Here is an 18,065-nt window from a genome sequence, read left to right as displayed (position 1 = left end):
CCCCACCAGGCTCCCCGCTGGCTGCATCCTGTAGGAGTCGGGAGCGGAGGTCAGGATGTCTTCATGTTCTCCTGCAGAACCAGGGTGGAGCTGGTGGCCGCGGGGTCGCGCACTCCCTGTGAAAGCATTGCGGGCATGAAAGTCAGCCCCCGGGGAAGCAGCCGGTTCCCTGGCAAAGATGCGCTGGCCCGGGGCCCCTGAAGGGCCAACTCAGGGAGTTCTCTTACCGCCCCTGGCCCCACGTCCTCCGCGTACTTGAACTTCTTCTGCTTGTAGTAGTGCCTCTTGGGCAGGATGTGGAGCAGCAGCAGGTCACAGAGAACCGTGGCCTGAGGGCGGGGGGCAGTGGATAGGTCACGGGAATCTGGGGGCAGGGACAGGACCCTCCACGTTCCACCTCAGTCTCCGCTGACCGCGGGGGCCCAGCTATGTCCTCCCCAGACCTCAGGTCCCGATGGGGGTGGGCGCTGCAGGCCCTCTCCCACGTGGGAGCTGCCCCGTCTCCGGACCCCGGTTTCCTCAGACATACTGTGCGTCTAGGGAGGTGGGGTGGGCTCAGTAATAGCAAGCAATTGCAGTCAGGTTTGGGGGTGGGAGACCTGTTGCTGAGGTGTGAAAGCGGGGGGGGGGGGGCCTGACCCCCTGACCCCAGCACAGCAATCCCATGACCTCAGCACTTACCACCCCAAAGATGCCAATCCCAGAGCCGATGGTGGTCATTGTAGGGATGATGTCAAACTTCCCGGCCTGGAGGCAGGGCCCGGGGAGAGAAGGGTTCAGTAACAATCAGAAGGGTCTGGTGGAAAAGGCCTTCCTCCGAAGCCCTGAGCCCAGGCTGGGGGTCAGGGGTCGTCCCCACCCGCCACTGTTAGCTGACCCCATAGCCTGCTGCCCACAGTAGAAGTGCTAAATGAGGCCCTTCCAGCTTCCTGTCGCCTATAACCATAGATGCCCAACAGAAACTGGCAGGAACAAGAATGTGTCTCTGGCTGCCCCTCACACCAGACACTCACCTTGCCATCCACGAGGATGTCAAAGCGAATCCCAAACACCTTGAAGAGGTGCCTGTATTTGGTCCCATTCTCCACGAAGTGCCTGGCAAACCTTGGGGAAGGCGGGAGGTTGCAGGAGAGGGTGATGGAGAACCGTCTTGGGTCCAGAGTTCCCAGAGCATCAGGGATGCAGGAGCCCTTAGAGGTCCATGAGGACAGCCCCAGGCCCCCAAACATTATATAGAGGGGGAATTGCCGGCAGGCTCCCACACCTCATTCCAGGAATGCTATATTCAACCATCATCCTAACTCCTGATGTCGGCAATTTCTCCAGCCAGCCTGGCCAGGTGGGCCTCCAGGGAACCAAGAGCCGGGGACAGGGCTCAGGCCTCTAAGCTCGTGCTCCCTGCTTGGCCAATTCCAGTAGGATGGGAGTTTCCCAGGATCCTCTGCTCCCCTCCCAGGGACACTTACCTGGCCTCAAGGGGTTTTGGGAGTAGAAAAGCCCAAGGGACCCCAAGGAAGGGTGCACTGGTGCGGGCCCGGCAGGCACCTGAAGTTGAAGCCTTGAGACAGGTTTTTCTCCTCATACAGCCCGTGGAACTCGTAGACAGGTTTGCAGTGTCGCACGTGCCAGTCCAGGTCACAGTGCCAGTCAATGGTGATGCCCACCACCCCGCCCTGCCAGGGACACAGGTGCTTAAGATCCGGGATTTAGGATCAAGAACTCCTGCCTTACAGCTGGTGTCAGCTGTTTTCTGTTTGTCTGTTTGAGAAGAGACTGAGAAAATGCTGCAGGTTTGAGGTCCCATCACCCTCTCTGGCCCCACCTCCCACCCATCACACTCTAGCTTTCTGACGGTGTCCAGAATACACCAGGTTCTTCCTACCTGAGGGCCTTTGCGCATGCAGTCACCCTGCCTCCCCCGTTTCCCACAGGGCTGCCTCTTTCTCATCCTTTGGTCACTTCACCTGGGAGGCCTTCTCTGACCACCAGCCCCAGCCTAGAATATGCCCCTGTGATTCCCTCTGTGTTTTCTACTAGAACACGTGTCACTCTGTAACCACATATTTATTTTGTGTGTTTATTAACCCATCTCCTCCAAGACTGGAAACCCCACAAGGGTAGGGCTGTCTGTCTCATTTGCACCGATTCCTGACTCACAGCGCCGGAGGCAAGTAAATGGCTGTTGAATTAAGGAGTGAGTCTTTGTAAAGACATGGGCTGGGAAGAGAAAACTTGAGAAAGTGAAGCTTCTCTGGGCAAGGTAAGGATCAGGGAAGGCAGGGGTGCGCTGAACAAAAGAGTTGGGCGTGGAGCTGGGCAGCTAGGTGGGAAGCTAGACGCCTGTAGATGATGGTGATGGGGGAGAAGTTCCTAGCGGGGGTGGCAGGGAGATTGTCAGGAAAGGGGAGGACTAATATTCAGCTTTCCGGTCCCGTGTGTTGCTACAGCGTAAACCCCCTCCAGGGGTTGGCAAACTGAGGCCGGAGGGCCAAATCTGTTCAGTATCCTCTGTGACTGCCTTTGCCCCGGACCAGCTGACCTGGGTGATCGGAGCAGACGCCACGTTCTGGCCGTTTAAAATTTGCTGCCCCCTGCTCTCGACAAAGGTGCTGTGAGGAGTTGTTTTGGTGTGCCAAGTCACAGAGAGGGGCCGATCTCCGTCCCTGCATCCCACCGGAGTGGAAGGATGAGGGCCACGCGGGAACACGTACCCTTGGTGCCTCCGGCCAGGCGGCACTGAAGTGCTGTCCCCTGTCCTCAGGCAACCCCGTGAGACTTGGACTATTATTGCTCGCACTTTACAGGTGCGAGAGCTCAGACACACTGAAGGTAAGAGACTCGTCTGAGGTCACATGGCTCATTAGCGCAGGGCCGGGATCTGAACCCGGTCAGACAGGTCTGTGCTCCTCATAAGGTTCCGCTTCTCTGGGAATCCCACGTGACTGTGTGCATCCCAGCCTCCAGAATTCCCAGGAACCCTGGGCAGGGCACAGGATTTCTCAGGACCATGGGCCATGGGATTTAAGCTGCTTTTGTCTAGTATTTAAAAAACAGGGACTTCCCTGGTGGTCCAGCAGTTAAGACTCCGCGCTCCCAGTGCAGGGGGCCAGGGTTTGATCCCTGATCAGAGAACTAGATCCCGCGTGCCACAACTAAGACCCAGCACAGCCATATACATGAATAAATATCAATATTTAAAACAAACAAACAGTGGGCCCTGAGAAGACCTCCAGGTGACATCTGCCCACAGCCATTCATTCTGGGCACCTCCTCTGTGCCAGCTCCATGCCAGGCCCTGCTGAGGACACAGGCCTGAGCCTCAGGGGCCCCCAGTATTGGGGGGTAGATCTATATATATGCTCGGCCCACACCAGGGACTGGGTGGGGGGGGGTGGATAACTGGGCCTGAAAAGCCTTTTTCGGCCGGGGGATCTGGGAGCGCAGCCCACCCCGCTCGCCTGGCACCGTACCTTCTCGGCCAAGCTGCTAAAATTCTGGCCTGACTCTTGGACCACATAGCCGAGCTGGAAGACCGGGCACAGCGGGTGCAGGGTCTTGTGATAGAGGCAGGTCTTCATGTAGGCAGCATTCACCTCCTCCACTAGGTTGCGCCTGCGGGGCCAAGGGCACGGGTGGTGGCGGCATACCCGCTGGGAAGGCACCCGCCACGCCTGGGAGCTCTGGGCACCCCTCCCGGGCCCCGGAGATGCCCCTTTCACAGCCCTTGGAGACTGAAGGCAGCCCACCCCAGGGACCCAGGCCAAGCTTCTGGAGTGCAGCGTGACCGCGGTGACAGGTGGAGAGCAGCTGGAGCCGCCTCCGAGAGCCGCCTGCCGTCCTGCCCACGTTTCCCACGAACCTGGTGACCTTGAAGCGCGGAAAGCTGATGCTGTTCTTGATGAAGAGAGTGAAGTTCTCGGCCTCTCGGAGAAGGGCAGGGCTGGAGGAGACCTCACTCACTCAGCGCCCCCTCCCCAGGAGTCCCTCGTGTGCCCCCCAGAGCCGGGCGTGGTGTACGGGGCCGGGAGAGCCCATGGGATCTCCCTGGGTCATTAGAGGGGTGGGCGCGCTCTGATGCAGACGCTCAGGCCCCTTGACCAGGGGCTGGGGCATCTTCGGCCCGGGCTGCACAAGTGGGGTGAGGATGGGGCTGGAAGAAGAGGGGACAAATCCTTTCCAGAGCACAGATCCAGACGCCCCTCCACCTGGGCTGGGGACCCTGCTCCCGGCTCCCTGGAAGGACCGTGCGTTACCATGGGACGTTGTCGTCCACCTCCACGGGGCACCAGCCGAAGATCTCACATGTCTGCACGGTGTCGTTGAAGGCCACACACTTGCCTGTGCGGATGCCTGGGGCGAGGGAGGAGCCCCTGGGTACCCACCCTGAGTTGGGGATGCAGAGGAGACCCCTACCCCAGGCCCCACGCCTAGGAGCCCCCAGGGATGGGGCCCCCAAGAGCAGAAGCCTGAGGACAGACACGTGGCTGGGTCTGGGACCGGGGAGGCCAAGCTCAGGGTGGCAGGAGGGGAGAGAGCAGGAAGGACTTCCTGGTGGCGGAAGCCTGGAGCGGACGGGCTGTGGAGGGGGACAGGAGGAGGCCGACCTTACCTTGGGCCTTCCTTTCTGCTTTTCCCGGGGTGCAGCCACTGTTATTCGTGCACGTGCCCCCTTCCGGGTTCTGGGGGAGGCAGAGCTGCGGTCCTCAGGCCCCTCGGGTAGGGTCCTGGGAAGACCCCCTCCCGCCCCCACGGCCCTAGGGAGGGTGTGGGGCAGCGTCTCAGACCCCTTCGGGGGTGACCGTTACTCAAGCCTCCTTGCAGCCCTGTGGGCTGTGCCCAGCTGCCCCAGTGCGGGTGTCAGCGGGCAGGGGGTGGGGAGGTTGGGGCCGGGGGGCTGGGCGGGCGCCGAGGCTCAGCGCCCTGCTTGGCACCCCGCTAGGAGGGAAGCCTCAACGCTGCCAGCGGTGGGCCGTTACTTTGTGTGAACCTAGGCCTGAAATTCCGCCCCTGCAGCCCCGCAGGAAGCCTGTCTGGCCTCCCCTCCAGTGCCCGAGGGGACCACCTCTTCCGTGTTATTTTTCCCTGTGGGTCCAAGAAGGGGGCTGGGCAACCGTCCTTACCTCTGCACAGTGGCCTTGAGCCTGCCGGGGGGTCATGATAAAATTGGTCATGACCACAAAGGAGCTGTCTCCCTGGAAGTGAGAGGCAGGGGGAGGGGGAGGCAGGGCTCTGAGCTGGGAGACAAGCCTGAGAACCCAAGCACGGCCCTCGCGAGCCCCCAGCACCCACATGACACTCAGCGGCCTCCATACCCCATGACATCAGAGTGGAGTGACGTTACGAGGCAGCTTCTGCCCCTCATTCACAGCAAAACTGAGGCCCAGAGAGAGAGAGAGAGAGGAGCTAGGCTAGTCCCACAGGGAAGTGGGCCAGAGCCTAACCCGGCTCTGAGCCTGCACGCCTTGCGGCTCGGAGGTGCCGCCTCGGGTCAGCTCACCTGCGCTGGGAAGACGTAGTCAGCCACGTCCCAGACCTGGGGGTCCAGGCTTGGGAGCTTCGTCACAGCCAGACCCTTGAGTTTCACAGACACGCTGCTGATGAGGCCGCTGGAGGTCTGGTAGCCCTTCTCGTAGACAAACACCCACCTGCAGGGGGATTAGAGGGGCAGAGGAGCCAGAGCTGGGCGGGACCATTCAAGGATGGCAGGAGGCGGTGGGCCACTGCCCCTTCTGGCAGCCGCTGGACAGGTTGAGTCTTCTGCCTTCTCCTCCCCAGTCTGTGAGCTACTCTCTATTCCTAAAGCTACATCTTGGGCTGGAGGCAGGAAATCCTCACCCGTCTCCTGCTGCTGGCCTGTGCCTGGAGTTCCAACATTCTTTTCACTATGAAAATACCAATTCCCAGGGAGCAGAGCCCCTGAAGATCTGCTTCAGCGCCTTTTCCAAGAACAGGATTTGTTGGAGGCCAAGCTTCTTGGACTCCAATCTTCATCCCTGTCTCCTTCCTTCCTGAGTTCCTCCCACTGAGAAACAGCGGAGTATGATGATGGCTGAAAGCCTAGCCTTTGGTGCCCAAGAGTCTGGGCTGGAATCTCACAGGCTGTACGATTTGGGGCAAACTATTCAATCCCTCTCGGTTTCAGTTTCCTTGTAAAATGTAAAAAATAATAGTACTGATAGTGCTTGTGTTGTGAGTTAATGCCTGTAAAAGCACTTGGAATGGAAACTGGCATGGGATAAGTGCTGTGTGGACCTTAGCTACTATTATCTCAGCCATGCTGGGAGCTCCTGGGGAGGGAGACTGACTGGGAAGGGAAACCAGAGGGGCAAGTGGCCCTCTGAAGGGCTCATGGCATCTGGCCCCAAGTTGAGGCCCTTATGGGAGTGGCTCAGGCTGGAGGCGTCCCCGCTTCCTCGGGAAATTCTGGCCTTCCCCTCCCAGCATCAAGGACCCCTGTTCCTCTGGGTTCTCCACTTTCAATCTGGGAGGTTTAGTGGGGTCAGTCTCCCTCCCAGCCCCATGGTGGGGGGCACATGACCAGGGCTTGCCAATCTATGTTCCATTGCCCTGACAACAGCAGTGGGTCTAAAGGGTGGGCACACAGCCACGAGGAGTTTCAGCAATGCAGCCAGAATTTTTCTGGGAATTACTGGGAAAGAGACATCCTCTCTGTTGGGTGACTAAGCAAGGTGGCTACAAGACCAAAACTATGGTTAGTCATCTTCGTTGCCTCACAGAGAGAGCAAGCCTGAGAACAAAGCCAACATAGGGGAAAGCCCGTCCAGGAGATGGAGAAGGGCAGACTCCTGACAAAATTGTTTGAGCACCTGGATCGTGCCATACCTGAAGCATGTAGAAATATCTACTTCAGTTCGTGTACTTTCAGTTACACGAGCTAATAAATTATTTTCCTTTATTTAAGCCAGTTTGGGTTTGGTTTCCTTTGCTTACAAATGAGAGTTCTGGATAACACTTCTCTCCAGGGTGTGGTTCCCTTCCTTCAGGAAAGAATCTTGGCGATTCATTGTAACTCTGTGTGTGTGCGTGTGTGTGTGTGTGTGTGTGTGTGTGTGTGTGTGTGTGTGTGTCCATGGTACCCAACAGAGTGCGTAGCTGTGTATCTCCAGGGCAAATCTGTGAGCACACCTGTGGCTGTGGCTGACTGTGGGGAGGTGTGTTTCTGTCCCTGCCACCCCTCACCTTACCTTTAGCCCACCTGTCCAAACAGAGCTCAAAGTCCCTCTTCTTTCCCCCAGAGTTCAGGCCCCATGACAGAATTCTCCAGGTGTCTTATTCCCAGTCACTGCTAGCTCTCTGGGGGCTGTCTTTCTGCTCCAGGCCCCAGGAAGGCAGCCCACCAATGTCCTCCTCTCCCCTCCAATAGTCCATTCCTCTCCTTCTCCAAGCCCCCTCCCTGCCATCCCCCATCCCCCCCCCCACCCCTGCCCTCCCCCCCAGCCTGGAGCTGGAGCTCAGACAACCCCTCCCAAGCTTAAGCGTGGTCACTGCTGCCCCCTGCAGGTCACAGATGGAAACATGTAAGGCCAGACGAAGGCTCCAGGTGTTCACTGTCCTGAGCCTGCCTCCTGGCCTCCAGCCCCATCAGGGAAGGAGGAGCATCACCTAGTCACCACTCTCCTTAGATTCCTTCCTCCAGGAACGCCTCTAGCTCCATGCCCAGGTTGGAAGTTGCTACTGGCGGTGGGGGGATGATGGGGAGCTGCCCTGTATCCTGAACCCCCTGCGGGAGAGGTCACCAGCCTGCCTCCTGGCGCCTCCATCCCTGACATCCTAGCAGCATTTCTCTCTTTGCTCCAAACCAAATCCTCACAGTACAGATGGAAAAACTGAGGCCTGAAGGAGTGTCCCTCCCGAGCCAGAGGCAGACCCCAAGCTCGAGGCGCCCCCAGCCCAGGACTCTGCCTCCTCCACTGAGAAGCCTGGCACCAACATGTCTGCCTGGAGCCACACAGAGGCTGTGCCCTGGGGCTGATGCAGACTTTCCAGGCTGCGTCTGCCCCCGGGGGCTGTCCGTCCCGGGGGCCCACATCTGACATCAGTGACCTTGGTTCTGATAATACCAGAATGACCATGGCACCAGGCTCGCCCCTCCAAAGCCATGCTCACCCTGACCTGGTCTTGTGGTCACCAAGCCAGGAAGGCCACCAAGAGGGCTTCATGCCAAAGACACCGGCATCTTCAGAAGGCCCTCCCCTTCCAGAAATTCTCTTTCCCATTCTTTCCTCCTTATCCTCAGCAACACCCCTTCCTGGTCTCTCTTCTCCATCAGCCCCTTGTGGAAGAGGTCACACGGTGGAGGGGCTGAGAGTGTGGCCTCTGGAGTCACAAAAGCCAAGGTTCACGTACCAGCGCCGCCACTCACCAGCTGTGTGGCTTCAGGCTGAAGACTAAACCTCTCTGCGCCCTGGATTTCTCCGTAAGAGGAAGTGAAGGCAACTCTCTCAAAGATGCTGCCCATTCAACAAACATTTACAAGCAAGCCTCTACCACTCCCGGAGCCGCGTGCTGGGCTCCAGGAAGGGAAAAGGGTCTAGGTGGTTGTTTGGAGGATGTTCCCATGACTTCTCTTTAAGGAAATGAACGCAGTTCTTGGCGTGCAGCGAGCACATCATAAATAATCCTATTTGTTTGTGGTCTCTGGTCCCCCTTCACCGATTCCTCCTTAAATGTCGATCTGCCCCCTCCCCTGGCTGCCATTCTCAGCCCAGGCAGAACCCTGTGTGCTGTTGCAGGCACACTTTGTCCCCGATTTTCTATCTCCACTTCTGCCCTCTCCTCTGAGATTCCGTTCCACACATTCATTTAGTCATTCAACAAATATTTATTTATCGGACCCCTATGATGTGCCAAGGACTGTTCTAGGCATGAAAAATACGGAAAAGAACGAAACAAACCAAAATTCTGCACTCAGAGAACTTGTATAAACGTTGACGTCTCCAACTGTTTGGTAACACACATTCCTCCCCCCTGCCCTCCCCCCCGAACCCAGACTTCTCACAGGTACCTCCAACTTGACCCTTTGGAAGACAATCGAAGTTCCTCAAAAAGTTAAACATGGAATTGCCATCTGGCCCAGCAACTCCACTCCTAATAACTGAATGCCCAAGTGAACTGAAAATGTGTCCACACGGAAACTTACACCCGAATGTTCACAACATCATTCACAAGCAAAAAGTGGAAACAACCCAAATGTCCAGCTAAGTGTGGAATTTCCACACCATGAATATTATTCAGCCATAGAAAGGACTGGAGACAGGCTTCCCTGGTGGAGCACTGGTGAAGAATCCGCCTGCCAAGGCAGGGCACGTGGGTTCGATCCCTGGTCCGGGAAGATCCCACATGCCGCAGAGCAACTAAGCCCGTGTGCCACAACTACTGAGCCTGTATTCGAGAGCCCGCGAGCCACAGTTACTGAGCCTGCATGTTGCAACTACTGAAGCCTGCCTACCTAGAGCCCGTGCTCCGCAACAAGAGAAGCCACTGCAATGAGAAGCCCATGTACCACAACAAAGAGTAGCCCCCACTCTCTGCAACTAGAGAAAGCCTGCGTGCAGCCGTGAAGAGCCAACACAGCCAAAAATTAAAAAAATAAATAACTTAAAAAAAAGTACTGGAGAACTGACACATGTTACGGCCAACGTAGATGAACCTTGCAAACACAGTGCTTAGTGAAAGAAGCCAGACACAAAAAGGCCATGTATTGTATGATTTTATGTACGTGAAATGTCCAGAACAGGAAAAGTAAGGGGTAGGGAGGTGCAACGGGGCGTGATTGCTAACGGGTCGGAGCTTCTTTTTTGGAGTAGAGCAAATGTTCTGGAATTAGTGCTGATGGTTACACAACTTTGTGATTATACTAAAACCCACCGACTTGTGTATTTTAAAAGGATGAGTGTTATGAACTGTGAAATCCATCTCAAAACAGAAATTCAACTGGACCAAACCGAATGCCTCCTCTTTGCACAGAACTCGCTTCTCTGGTGCTCTCATCCTGAAGGACGGCGCCGTGCGCACCTCCCCCACGCCACCCCCCAAGCTCCCAGCCTGGACACGACGCCCTCCCTCTCACGCCCACGTTCTTTGCATCCCCCCACCCTTCCTGTCTGCCCTGGGCTTTCATCAAAGGACCCAGAGGGCTTCTTGTCGGGAGGCTGAGACACACGAGGAGCTGGGGCATCTGCCAGGGCACCTTCTGGCATGGGGGCCGGGAGGACAGGTCGTGTGGTGCTATAGGGTATAGCCATGGGCCACGTGCTATTGGGCAGAACATCCTTGGGGAGGGGCAAGACCAGACTCCGGGTCCAGGAGGGACTGTGTTCAGAGCTGGGGCCCACACTGGGAGCTCAGAGTTTAATGAACATGCAGTCCAAAGACAAGTCAGGCTGATGATTTATGTCTTTAAATGTTTTGAATGAGTTGCCAACTACTAAAAACCAAGAGATGTTCCTTTCACCTGCACATTCCAACTTCCCACTGCTCTTGAGAAGTCAGGAACTCCGGCCGTGCTGGGCTCACGTCCCACTGCAGCCACGGTGGGCAGAAGCTGCGCCACGGCCACCCCCCGTGCAGGGCCCACCGGGATGATGGCCTGTCTTCCCCGCTCACTGCTTCTGCCTCGGCCTCACTTTCTCCTCTCATCACTGCCGCCTCTGTGAAGAGCTGTCTTGCCTCTGGCCCCCCAGCCCCCACCCCAGCACCTGCCTGCCCTGGGCCTTCCCCTGTTAGACACCCTTCCAATGGCTCCCCACCACCTGCAGAGAACGTCCACGTCCCTCAGCTCAGCATTGAGAACCCTGAGCCAGTGGCCCGGCTCACTCCTCCACCTCCTCTCCCTTAGCTCTATTCATGCTCCCCCAGCCTAGCCCTAGTGACTCTTTGGCTGTTCTTTCCCTGCCCCAGGACCTTTGATCACACTCTGCTTTCCAGCAGGAGTGCCTGGACCAAGGTGGGTATCCAATCAGGCTCCACCAATCAGGACATTCCCTTTCCTCGGCCACAATGATTGGTTCTGGAATGGGCACATGACCTGACCACAGGAAATAAGAGCCGGACTTTTGCTGGAACCCTGGAGGAGGAGACACTCTTGTGCCCCAGCACTGCTGGTGGCCATTTTTCCACTCTGAGGACAGAGAGCCTGCCTGAGGATGAGGCGTCCACAGAGGAAAGCAGAGCCAAGAAGAGGCGATCCTGGCTAGCTTCCTCGGAGAACCCAATGGGACCAACCTGAATTCCTCACCTTCCCGCAGAATATCTCGTGCACCCTCAGCAAGGTTGATCCAGGGGCTTCCCTGGTGGCGCAGTGGTTAAGAATCCGCCTGCCAACGCAGAGGGCACGGGTTCAAGCCCTGGTCTGGGAAGATCCCACATGCCGAGGAGCAGCAAAGCCCGTGCGCCACAACGACTGAGCCTGAGCTCTAGAGCCCGAGAGCCAAAACTACTGACCCCATGTACCACAACTACTGAAGCCTTAGCGGCTAGAGCCCGTGCTCCAAAACAAGAGAAGCCACTGCAATGAGAGGCCTGTGCACTGCAACGAAGAGTAGCCCCTGCTCGCCACAACCAGAGAAAGCCCATGCGCAGCAACAAAGACCCAACGCGGCCAATAAATAAATAAATAAATTTATTAAAAAAAAAAAAAAAGGAGGATCCAGCCAGGCCTGAAGCTCACATTGATTTTTCAGTTACACAAGCCAAAGAATAACCCCACTCTTCCTTATTAATCCATTTTGATTGGGTTTCTGTCACTAGGAACCAAGAAATTCCAGCTAATTCAGCCTCAGCAGCTCCCTCTCCCCCTGCCCACCCTGTATCCCACCTCTGTCCCAGGGAACCCGACACAGCCTTAGGCACAGAGGAGATGTTGTAGAAGTGTCCCTGGTTGCATCTCGCCCAGCAGTAATTAGTATCTCTCCTTATCTCTGATTGGTGCCCTCCAGGATCAGAGGCATGTGATCTCACGAGCTCTGTGTAGCAGTGAACAGGAGGCCCGAAGGAAAGCCAAGAGCAGGTCTCTGCTCAGGGCAGGTTCCACCACTGTGCCACCTCCTCCAGGTAGCCTTCCCAGGCTCCCCTCCCCAAGCAGCATTCACAAGTCCCCTTGAGACCCACCTGTGTGCATAGCCAGACCTCTCTCCTCCCCTGACCAGAGCCTCCCAGGCAGGGACATGTCCAAGCACATCCCTTGAATGGGCCTGCGAGCTCATGGATGACAGCCCACTACCTGCACACCTCCAATTATGGAGAGCTCGTCCCCTCCCAGGAGACAGCTCTAACTGCAAATTAACCATCCTAATTTGAGCCAGAAAGAGGGACATCTTAGCTCAGCCCCACCTGCTCCCTTCACTTTCCCTCGATTTCCCGGGAGAGCGTGACCGACAGAGAACACAGCCTCAGTTTCCCTCCTCTGAGTCTGTTCGGGTTCTCAGCATCTCAGCCTCTCTGCCTCTGTCTCAGTAACCCCGTCTCCACCGCTAAGCCTCAGGGCCTCTCTCTTCATCTGAGTGTTGTGCTCCAATGTCTGTCCCCCTGTCCAGTTCTGTCTCTGTGTCTGCCCACCCCCCATCTGGACTGTCCCCCGTCTCTGGAGTTTGGGTGTCTGGCTCTTCTATGCTCCCCTCTGTCCGCCTGCAATGCCCACAGGATCAGAGAGTCAGAAAGACAGGGGCCTTGGGAAGCAGGGGGGTAATTAATGAAAGGCCATCCTTCCTCAGGAAAGAGCAAATTATTGAGTCCGTGGGAAATGTCTTTAGAGGGTCCCCCACCCCTGCTCCATGGAACAGTAGGGAAACTGAGGCCTGAGATTGTGAGTCCCAGTGCAGGCTGGGTTTGCTCTACAGCTGTGGGTGCCTAGCGGAGTGGTCAGTGCAGTGGTGGGCAGTGGCCAGACGAGGGCGCCAGAGACAGCGGGAGCGGCAGCGCCGGCTGGAGCCCGGCAGGGACTCTGCCTTCCTCTCTCCGCTTCGTGGCTTGGGCGGGTCCCTATGCCTCTCTGAGCATGTTTCCATTCCAGGATATCAAGACCAACTGTGGGGCCTCACAGTTGGATTCAAATCCTGGTTCAGCCTCTTTCTAGCTGTGAGAACCGGGCTGCATCCCTCAGTGTCTCTGCGTCTCACCGACACTGAGATGGCCACGTCCATCTGGAAACTGAGTGCGGTCTTGGGAGGGGGGAAGGCAAGGCGGGAAGTAGCGAGGTCCCTGTCGCTGGAGGCATGGGCTCAGGACTGGATGGCGGCTTGGGGCACATGCTGCAGCTGGGGGTGGGGCGGTGGGGGGACGGTCCCTTTCCCTCTGACAGTCCCAGTGCTGACCCGAGAGCAGAACTAGGGAACCACGGGGGCCACGGAGGGAACAACGTTCTCCCAGCCTCTCGGAGTGGGGGCGAGGGAGGGGCTGGGCCTGGGCGGGCAAGCGCTCTCTTCCCTGGAGGGTCAGGAGTGTGGCTGATGGTGGACGCACGTCAGTGCCCCATCAGAAGGGTCCTCGGAGCCCTTGTGAGGAGGGCCAGGGAGAAGGCAGAGCCAAGGCCGGGGACCAGGAGGCCCCAGTTCTAACGGGGCCTGGCGCTGACTTGCTGTGTGACCTGGGGACCCCACTGCTCTCCTCCGGATCTTTTACCCTCACAAGTTCAATGACACTGCAGATATCAAATTGGTTCGTGAACAGAAGGGAGGCAGAGGCCGAAAGGTGTCGGAGGGCCAGGTCGTGGCCCTGGCTCTGCCTGACCAGCTCTGAGGCCTCGGGGGCCGGATGGGCCAGAGGGAAGGCTGTTTTGGATGCCAGAAGCCCTTTGGGGAGCAAGGACTACGTGGTCACCATTTGGTCAGTCCGCCCTGATTTGGTCTCACAGCAAAATGGGAACATGGAGACCAGAAGGGCAGGGCTGCTGGGTGGCCCAGACCCCCCAGGAGGGCGTGAAACCTTCAGTGGCCCTGGGGCCTCCAGGAGCCCTCTGTGGAGTCACCGAAGTGGACACGGTGCCCCCAACGCAGGGGCACACAACCCCAGGGACACAACCAGCAGCCGCACCCAATAGGCCTGTGACCAGACACATGAGGGCACGTACACCCCACACAGAGCTCCGGGTACCACTCACACACACCCACGCACCACACATAGATGTGATCACACAAGCTGCTGCCAAGACAGCCAGGAAGATGTCAAGCACTTGCCAAGACCGAGTTCAGGAAGATGGCCTTTGCATGGGCCCCAGAACAGCAGCCCAGAGAGGAGTGCCACCTACTCTCACCCCTGTACCCCTAGGACAGTGGGAAAGGTTCCACGATGCCCGGAAAGGAGCTGTCATCCCCGGGACCAGAACCGACCTCCAACCTCCGTGTGACATGCCACCACGAAGGCACCAGGTGTCCCGAATGTGAAGGTTTCTCTGCTTGGGGTCTCAAGTAGCCCAGGATGCCCCTACTTGAGGCAGGGCAGGGGGAGCAGGGCCTGTCCCGCTCTGGCTGTAAAGTGGGGGTGCAGCCTCCGTCTCTCAGGAGCTGCGTGGCTCAGCTGGGAGGTCAGAGGTGGAAGGGCTCTGGCCAGGGCTGGCGGGGACCCTGGCGTGCGATGCCTCCCACCGCTTGAGGGAACCGTTAGCAGTGAGTCAGCTCCTCAGAGCCCAATGGCTTTGCCTCTTGCTCAGCACATGACCGGGGTCAGGGCGGCCCCTCGTCCCGGCGTCCCCATCTCGGCAGTGGGTCAGCAAGGCTTCCACTCCTTGTGAGTGGCACCAGAAGGGTTTGGCAGGAAGCATGACAGCCCGTGGAGAGAGGGGCTCTTTGGGGTGACGGGCAGCGTCGCGGGGCCTGGAGGACAGGCCCGGGGCTGGGGGCTGGGGCCAGAGGGGGGCGGGGCGGGGCCCAGACTCACCCAACGACATAGACCAGAACCACCAGCTGGATCAGCCGGAAGACGACGCCCACCTTCTTGTTGCGCACGAGCACCATCCGGGGGGTGTCGTACTCAAAGAAGAAGGCAGCCACCTCGTCCTGCAGCCGCCGCGCCATGGCGGCCGGGCTGGAGGCTGAGAACCGAGCCCCCTGCGCAGCCTCGGCTTCCGGGGTGAGCCGGACGTCCACACCCACGTCTACAGCGGAGCTCCAGGGGTGTCTCAGCCCCTTAGGAAGGGCAGGGTGGGGCAGGTGGGGTCAGAGGTCAGGAGTCAGAGGTCAGTCGGCAGCCCTTGAGTTGGCAGGGAGAGTCCTTGGTTGGTCAGAGCCGCTCTTGGCCCCTGGCAGGCGATGGACTGTGGGCCAGCTGTGCCTGTGGACAAATAAATTCCCAAAGATAGATGGGGGCGGGACTGGGGGGTGGCCACCCAGGCCCGGCCCCACGGCCCCTCCTGGCTCTGCCTGGGCCCTGCTGGGCCTCCGGAAACAGGGGCTGTTGGCAGGAAACCATGGGCCACCCGTCACAAGGCAAAGATAAAGCTGTCAGCCCCCCACGAACTTGGTAGAACAGAGCTAGGGGCTCAGGCCAGGGCCAGGGTGGAACGGCCTCAGGCTGGAGCCCTCCCCCAACCAGGGACCCATCCCATATCCAAACATCCTCCCCACCCAACCTCGACCCCAGGTGGAAAGCTCAGTCCCTGGGGGTCTACAGCCAGGAGGGCAGAGAGGAAAGAGGGCTGCTTCCGGTCCAGCTGCCTGACACTTCCTGAAGCCGTGGCAGGACCCCCCACCCCGACCTTATAGACCACCTTCCATCCACCCGTCCCTTTGGGTCCGAGCCTGGCCTGTGCTCAGTCAGCCTCCATGTCGGGCTGGCATCTCTGTCCCCCTACCTTTCCTGTCCTGGCCGCACCTCCACTACCCTGAAACGAGCACAGGGGGCAGGTACCTGGGCAAGGCAAGGGTCACGTCTGCCACACATCACTGTCAGGCTCCCCGAGCCCAGCGGGGAAAGCCCGACATCAGACTGCCCCAGGGAACACCCCTGGCTCTGCTGCTCGATGTGGGGGCCTGGATACCTTGCCTCACCGCCCTGAGTCCGCTTCCTCATCTGTGAAATGGGGCAATAATGGGGCTTTCCTCACAGGTACAGGTCCCAGGGGATGGGTCCGGACAGCACTGAAGACAGAGAAATCGAGGCCACTCCTGCGCGTGGGGTACTGCTCCTCTGCAGCCCCTGCCCTCAACCCCAACCCAGGTCCTGAACTCAGGGGCCCTGGGGGCTGGGCTGGGGCAGGTCCTGTGTTAACTCAAGAGCTGGAGGCTTCCACCAACCCCCCCCTCATTTTGCAGGTGAGGAAACTAGAGCTCAGAGAAGAGATGTGAATTGCCTAAGCTCACCCTGCCATGTACAGGAAGCCCCGCTTGAAGCAGGAAGGTCTCCCTGGCCCTCCCTCAACCCAGGCTGGGTGTCCTCGGGGCTCCCCCCGGCCCCCCGCCCTGTCCAGGCTGCCCCACCCTGAAGGCTGACAGGCGTCTTCTTCCTGGCAGGCCTTTAGCTGGGAAATCGCTCTGGGCAGGGAGCCAGGCCCCAGGGCTGGGAATCCCAGCCTCCTGTCTGAGTAGAACTGCCTTCTAGACAGCAAGGGCCCCCCACAGAGGACCCTACCGGCACCCCAGGCCAATCCCCCCATCAAACAGATCAGCCTCCCCCAACGCACAGTTCCTGCCAATCTCAGGCTCAGCTGTCTGACCGATGATGCTGCCTTCAAGGGGGGCTGGTGAGTACCACGTCCTGGCTTTCCTAAGGAAAATCCAGAGATGCTGGGAGGGAGGTAGCCACATCCCCTTGGCCTGGTCTTGACCCCAGACAAAAGGGCCTGTGCTCTCCTCAGCTGACCTCATGGCCCTCGGAATAACAGGACATGAACTGCTTGCAGTGGGGGTGGGGTGGATGCTCAGAGCGGGTCTGAGTCATTTCTGTGTCCCCCTCCAGCCCCCTTCTCGGGACAGCACACCACACTCTGGGGGTGGCAGGGACTAAATGGAGGGCAGGGGGGGAAAAGGAAAGGAGGAGGGGGGAGGGGGGGAGGGAAGGAGGGAGGAAAGGAAGACAGGCAGTCTTTCTCCAATCTGTCTGTGCCTTTCGCTCCATCGCCATGTCCTCCTCCTTCTCCTTCTCCCCAGCTTCCTCCTCCTCCAAGGAGCTAGGCTTGCTGATGGACAGGTGGCCCAATGGGCAGACAGGCTTGCTTGGAGCATACACATGTGCTCCTCTTATAGCCTCGATTCCGACCCTGACACTCAGAAAACAGGATGCCCCAGGGCACGGTTTCGTTCAGGGATGTTATAACCAAACATGTGCCCAAACAAAAGGAAATAAAAAGCAATTACATTTCTTTCCCTAAATTCCTTTACTTGTCAATAACTTTGCAAGAGTAAGACAGGCAGCTGATAGGGTCAGTGTCCCTTTCACTTGTTCTAAGATGCCTCTTTCCATCAAGGCCTGTGCTTTCCTGCCCTTGGCCCCTACTTCAGCATCCCCAGGGACAGATATCTATGTTTGTTCTAGGCAATTGGGGAAATGAAGGAAACCTGGAATTCTGCAGGGTTTTCTTTATAGCAGCCCGGTGATGTAGGCTCAAGAATCGCCATTTCACAGATAAGGACACTGAGGCCCTGGAAGTTGAGCACCTTGCCCGAGGTCAACAACAGATGGCTCCCATGTCTGCTGGTGCCCGGGAAGGAGGCTCCCCAAAGTCTGAGATCTTGGCCCAGAGCCCACCCCAAGACTCCAGCCTTTGAGAGCCGCCAGACCTGCCTTATAAGCCCAAAGGCCGGCCAGCCGGCTCGGGTACCGGGCCGGGCCTTGTAGGGAGACAGGCAGCACTGCCAAGCACTCGGCCCCAGGACAGCTCCCCTTGCCTGGCTAAATTTAGCGGCTCTGTGAGTGTGGAGGGGGCCCGCGTGCCTGTCCTGGAAGCCAGCCCAGGCCCTCAGGGGGGTCGGCACAGGCTCCGATGGGTCTCCTTGGCCACTCAGGGTCCCAAGGTTGCGGGGACCATGCCTCTGCCCGAAGAGGAGTTCAGTCCAAGCTCCCACACCATCTGGTCCAGCCTCGGGGTCCACACAGCTTCTCAGACGCTGGCTGGA

The 18,065-nt window shown here is 58.4% G+C and overlaps 1 protein-coding gene across 1 annotated transcript; it reads right to left on the bottom strand.

Annotated features, from left to right (window-relative positions):
• P2RX1 (purinergic receptor P2X 1) lies at positions 1-15,029 on the bottom strand. Its single transcript, XM_057714259.1, has 12 exons — positions 14,893-15,029; positions 5,498-5,645; positions 5,121-5,192; positions 4,610-4,679; positions 4,254-4,350; positions 3,860-3,940; positions 3,471-3,612; positions 1,546-1,673; positions 1,014-1,104; positions 682-747; positions 228-329; positions 1-116 (listed from the first exon to the last, which is right to left on the bottom strand). Exons 1-12 carry the CDS (start codon positions 15,027-15,029, stop codon positions 51-53), a joined length of 1,200 nt encoding a protein of 399 aa, XP_057570242.1. The 3' UTR covers positions 1-50.
• Between the last annotated feature and the right edge of the window lie 3,036 nt (positions 15,030-18,065).

The sequence above is a fragment of the Hippopotamus amphibius genome, chromosome 17 (genome assembly GCF_030028045.1).
Source record: "Hippopotamus amphibius kiboko isolate mHipAmp2 chromosome 17, mHipAmp2.hap2, whole genome shotgun sequence".
NCBI classification, from domain to species: Eukaryota; Metazoa; Chordata; class Mammalia; order Artiodactyla; family Hippopotamidae; genus Hippopotamus; species Hippopotamus amphibius.
The sequence above is the reverse complement of the archived record's forward strand: the minus strand, read 5'-3'. Positions and strand labels throughout refer to the sequence as shown.